At 50.9% G+C, this 5276-nt stretch overlaps 1 protein-coding gene across 1 annotated transcript; it reads left to right on the top strand.

The window, feature by feature from the left end:
- Positions 1-676: 676 nt before the first annotated feature.
- LOC103077167 (4-hydroxy-2-oxoglutarate aldolase, mitochondrial-like) lies at positions 677-4120 on the top strand (the record flags this gene model as incomplete). Its single annotated transcript, XM_007451743.1, has 5 exons — positions 677-944; positions 1147-1274; positions 1768-1902; positions 2165-2261; positions 3987-4120. Coding segments are annotated over exons 1-5 (762 nt in total), but the record flags the coding sequence as incomplete, so codon positions are not given.
- Between the last annotated feature and the right edge of the window lie 1156 nt (positions 4121-5276).

Genomic DNA, 5276 nt, shown 5'->3' with positions numbered 1-5276 from the left:
CAGAAAATTGGCAAAAATTAGTTCTGACAATACTCAGTATTGCTGTGGATGAGCACTAACAGTTTCTTCTATGTGCTGCTGGGGTTTGAACTGGCTAATTAGAATTTTGGCACGTGAAGATGCATTTACATGCGACTCAGCCTTTACACGCCTAAGTATCTAAACTGAGAGAAGCTTTTAAACGTGTTTGTTTGAGCATTGTCTGTAATAGCAAAATTAGGATGTATTCTAAATGTTGTCAAAGGGAGAATGAAAAGTAAATTGTGGTCTAACTTCACAAGAGACTATTATACAGCAATGAAAGTGAATAAATCAGAGCTCCCTGTACTGCTGTGGCCAAGGTGCAAAACACAATGGTGAGCAAAAACGGCAAACTGCAGAATGTTATGTAAGTGTGATTCCATTTCTATAAAGTTTTAAACGGCAAAACCCATCTTATACATTGTTTATGGGTCCAGATGTATGTTTTAAGGGTATAAAGACATGAATGGGAACAATAACCACTTGAGACACGCCAGAGATGAGGAAGAGGATGGTGACAGGGTGGGGGGCGGGTGTCGTGGGTGCTGGGTACACCGATGTGGATTCTATTATTAACTATTCTTTTTGGCATGCCTAAAATATCTCATTAAAACAAAGAAAAATAGTGTGAACACTGTCACCGCAACTGGGTAGCATGCTCTGCCTGCATCAGGACGAAGATGGGAAGGAAATGTGTGATAAACTGTCGTGTCGGGGAGGTAGGAGCCTGGGTGAGCATAAGTCCAACATCCGCTTTTTCACAAGCACGTGGGAAGGTGTCGCCTCTCTTGCAGGCTTCGTGGTCCAGGGCTCCAACGGCGAGTTCCCCTTCCTGACCAGCAGTGAGCGCCTGGAGGTGGTGAGCCGCGTGCGCCAGGCCCTGCCCAGGGACAAGCTCCTGCTAGCCGGCTCGGGCTGCGAGTGTGAGGCCTTAATGCCCCGGCCCTGGCGGTAGCTGCTGGGGGTGGGGGTGGGCTCCCTGACCTGGGGCTGGGTCCGGTCTAGTGCTTGCTCTGTCTCTTCTGCGCTGCGCCCCTTGCTTGCCCCAGGGTCCTAGCCCAGTCCTCTGCCTCCTGCCCTCGCCCACCGCGGCCTGTAGGGAAGACTTCCTCCTTCCTCCTGCAGCCACTCAGGCCACGGTGGAGATGACGGTGAGCATGGCCCAGGTCGGGGCTGACGCCGCCATGGTGGTGACTCCTTGCTACTATCACGGCCGCATGAACAGCGCCGCCCTCATTCACCACTACACCAAGGTGGGTGTGAGGGGTGGGTGTGGGCTTGAGGTCTGGGGCCAAGAGGAAGCTGGGTGAGGCAGAGATACTGCCTGGGGAGGGGAGGGGAGATGAGAGAAGCTGGGAGCAGAGTGGTGAGCCTACTTCCCATGAATGGCAGCGTTGGGAAAGGGGAGGGATGCCACCAGGTACCAGCTGTGTGACAGTGGGTGACTGACCTAACCAAGCTGTATTGCTGTTTCCTCCCCTCCCAAATGGGAGGAATAATGGAATCTTCCTCCAGGGTGGTTGTGAGGACTAAATTCAATCAAAACATAAAGGACTTAGAACTGTGCCTGGCACACAGAAAGCACTCCTAAGTGTTAGCCAGGACTAGTGCTTGCAATCAGGATGCATAGCACTGTGACTTCTAGCCCAGCAGGTGGGCCAGTCCAGGTAGCCCTGCAGAGACCCAAGCCCGGACCGCCTCAGGCCTGGGGCAGCTGCCCTCTCCTCTCTTCTCTGTGCCCCTCAGGTTGCTGACCTGTCTCCAATTCCCGTGGTGCTCTACAGTGTCCCAGCCAACACGGGGCTGGACCTGCCTGTGGATGCGGTGGTCACACTTTCCCAGCACCCGAATATCGTGGGCATCAAGGACAGCGGTGGTGATGTGAGCGGCAGCAGCTCTCGGCTGGGGCGCCCTCCTCCTCTTCTCTTTTGCTACCAGCTTCCGGGCAGCTCTGGGACCCGCTTCAGTCCTGGGCTCCTGTGTGTGTGGGTTCCCTCTGTCCTGTGGGCTCTCTGGGGTTCGTCTGAACTTTGAGGCATCTCTCTGGGACCTGGGCTCTCATGCTCCCACACTTGCCCAGCCCTCATCCAGGCTGGTGGCAGAGCCTGTGGGCCCAGCTCTCACACCAGGTTTGCCATTACAGGTGACCAGGATTGGGCTGATTGTTCACAAGACCAGGAGGCAGGATTTCCAGGTGTTGGCTGGATCGGCTGGCTTCCTGCTGGCCAGCTATGCCGTGGGTAGGCCTCTCACTGCTCTCAAACTGTGATGCGTAACCAAGATATACGCAGGCAGCTGTGTTCTGCTGGGAGAGATGGTGAGGGCCAGGATTGGGTGTAGAGGGGGCCTTTGCCAGCCTGCCTGCTCAGAAACCTCAGAGGTCTGGCACACTGCTTACTTATCTGAATAGTGGGTGCTTGTGAGTGACCTTGTTGGGCAGAGGAGGGTGGCTGAGTACAATCCCTGGCCTGTAGGGGGGATGCCTACAGTTTGCTCTAAGTCCCAGGCTCCCTGCTTAGGTGACAAACTTAGCTCCTTTAATCTCACCTTGTAAATCATTCTCTGAGGGAAGAGGCCTTGGGGCCCTTCCCAGTAGTCTGGGAGTGCATTTTCCTCTCTCCGTGGGTCCAGGCCAGAATGAATTGTCAGGCCTGTGGGGTTGGGCTGGGGATCTTCAGCTGCCTGATCAGACTCTGTTCCAGTCCAGGATCCTAGGAATGTCACCATTAGACCAACTGCTCTTATCTGCTTGGGGTCAAGGTCCTTGGGTTCAGACTGGATTTGAGCCATGGAGGTGAGGGAAGCATCTGCTCCCTTCAGCTGAAGCCCCAGTGAGTGTAGATTTGAGTTACTTTTCCAACGATGCAGGGGAAAATGCTGGTTCCTATTCTCTCTTGTCTCTGCAGACTTTGACTTGTAGTATAGGTCCTGCATAGCTCCCCTCTGCCTTGTCACAGTCTCTAAAGGGGAGAGTAGAAGGGACCCATTTATGCTTCATTCCTGGGAGTGTGGTAGGTGGAAATATCACAGGCTCTGGAAGTTGGGGATCTGAGCTGGAATCTGAGCTCTTTCATTTATTCACTGAGAACCAACAGGGCAAGGTACATGACCTTTCTGGACCTGAGTTTCTACTCTGCAAAGCGGGGAGGTGTTATGAGGATTAGAGAACATTTGACCTATGTCTGTCATAGTGCTCGGCACATAGTAGGTTTTCAATAAATGGCATCTATATTAGCTCATTCGAGCTATATTAGCATTAGCTTGAAATGCCTACTCTCTCTCCAGTCTTGAGGCCACTCTGCTTTGAGTCACCCCCTAACCAGCTTTGAAATCACACTCACAGGCTGGCAGAAGTGGCAGGAACCTCTGAGATCACAGCCAGGCCGTTTTCACTGCCCACATGAGAACAAAGAGAACCAGAGAGGGTTGATGACTTGTCCAAGTTCATGCAGCCAGTGGGAGGAAATGCCAGGTCTCCTGCCTATGTCTACTGCCCTTTCCCCTCCCCTAACCTCTCCCTCACTGCTGTCCCAGGCTGAATTCACTGGGGGGAATAAAATTTCAGTAGAGCAAAGGCTTCCCATCCACTCCATCCCCTTCCAGGGCTGATGAGTCAGGGGGTTATTGGAGGATCGTGGAGGTGTCAACTGGCAGGTGGGACTCTACTCTGCAGGGGGGTGGGGGGTGGAGGGAGGGGTGTGCAGGGAAGGAGCTGTCCTTGAGTTAGCCTTCAGGCTCTGCTCCCTGCCCCTCAGCCTGTGGGAGTCTATTTTGAATATGCTGGAAATGTTCTCTCTGGAAATCTGTACTCTGTGAACTCACAGAGCATGTCTCAGATACGGCTAACCAGTGGCCTAGAAATGCACAGCCTGTCTGCCCAGAACAAAGAGGCGCTGGGGACCAGGATTTGGAATTCTCTGCAGGCAGAGGCTCTGGCTGGTATTCTGCATCTTACTCTGTGGCAGGAGCTGTGGGGGGCGTGTGTGCCCTGGCCAATGTCCTGGGGGCTCAGGTGTGCCAGCTGGAGCGACTCTGCCTCACAGGGCAATGGGAGGATGCCCAGAAGCTGCAGCACCGCCTCATCGAGCCAAACACTGCGGTGAGTTCCCAGCCAATGGACCCAGAGTGGGGGTGGTCTGTGTCCTCATTGGAACAGGAGCCAGTGCTGGCACAGGGGTCCCCACTTGGTCTCTTCCCTTTCAGAAAGTCCTTTTAGAGAACATCCCAGTGTGGGAACTCTTTGTGCCTCCCCAGAAAATCTTGACTTTAGGAACCAAGTCAAGCCACATTGGTTCTCAAACTTACGTGTGCATTAGAATTCATTTAGGGAGCTGGTTAAAATTCTACTCCTTTAGGCTTAGGAACAGTCACTGAGACAAGCATCCTGGGTGATTGTGACATCAGGAATCCTGGAACCTTACTTAGAGATGCCCTGCCTAAAGAGAGGGAAACATGGCCCTTTATGTCAGCTTTATAAGGGGCCAGATCCTGAAAAATAGAATGATTGAGAGTAATAAAGGAGTGGGAAGGCTGGTGGTATTCAGAGCGCAGCTTTCCCAGGAAAGTCCTGTCTTCAAATAATCCATTCTGTAGTCAGACTGTGTACCCCAACTCTGCTGGGCAAGTCAAGGAGAAGAGGCAAGATGGAATGCTTGTCAGTTGCAGGCAGTGTTGTGCTGAGCCATATTGGAGTCTGAGGCATAAAGAAAAATGTGTGTCCCTGGAGACATGTTTTTATTCATATTTTAAATTAAACTTTTAATTTTAGGATAATTGTAGATTCACATGAAATTATAAGAAACAATACAGGGAGATCCCACGGGCCCATTACCGTGTTCCCCCAATAGTAACATCTTAAAAAACTATAGCATGAAATTACAGCCAGGATTTTGACATGTATACAGTCAAGATACAGAATATTTCCAGCACCATGAGGATCCCTCGTGTTATCCTTTTAGAGCCACACCTACTCACCTCCTGCCCCCACCCCCTCCTTAACCCCTGGCAATCACAAATATGTTCATTTTTATAATTTTATCAGTTCAAGACTGTTATATAAATGGAATCAGATAGCTTATAACCTTTTTATTTCCTCTATGAACAAATCTTTTTTGTTTTTTTTTAGTCTAACTTTTTGAGATTTGCTTTTTTCACTCAGCATAATTTTCTGGAGATTCATTCAGTCACATGTAAGCAATAGTTCCTTTTTATTGCTGCATAGTAGTTCATGGTGTGGCCATAAACAGCTTGTTTAA

This window comes from Lipotes vexillifer, unplaced genomic scaffold (assembly GCF_000442215.2).
Source record: "Lipotes vexillifer unplaced genomic scaffold, Lipotes_vexillifer_v1.1 C27447850, whole genome shotgun sequence".
Taxonomy (NCBI): domain Eukaryota; kingdom Metazoa; phylum Chordata; class Mammalia; order Artiodactyla; family Lipotidae; genus Lipotes; species Lipotes vexillifer.
This window is presented reverse-complemented; position numbering and strand designations above follow the sequence as displayed.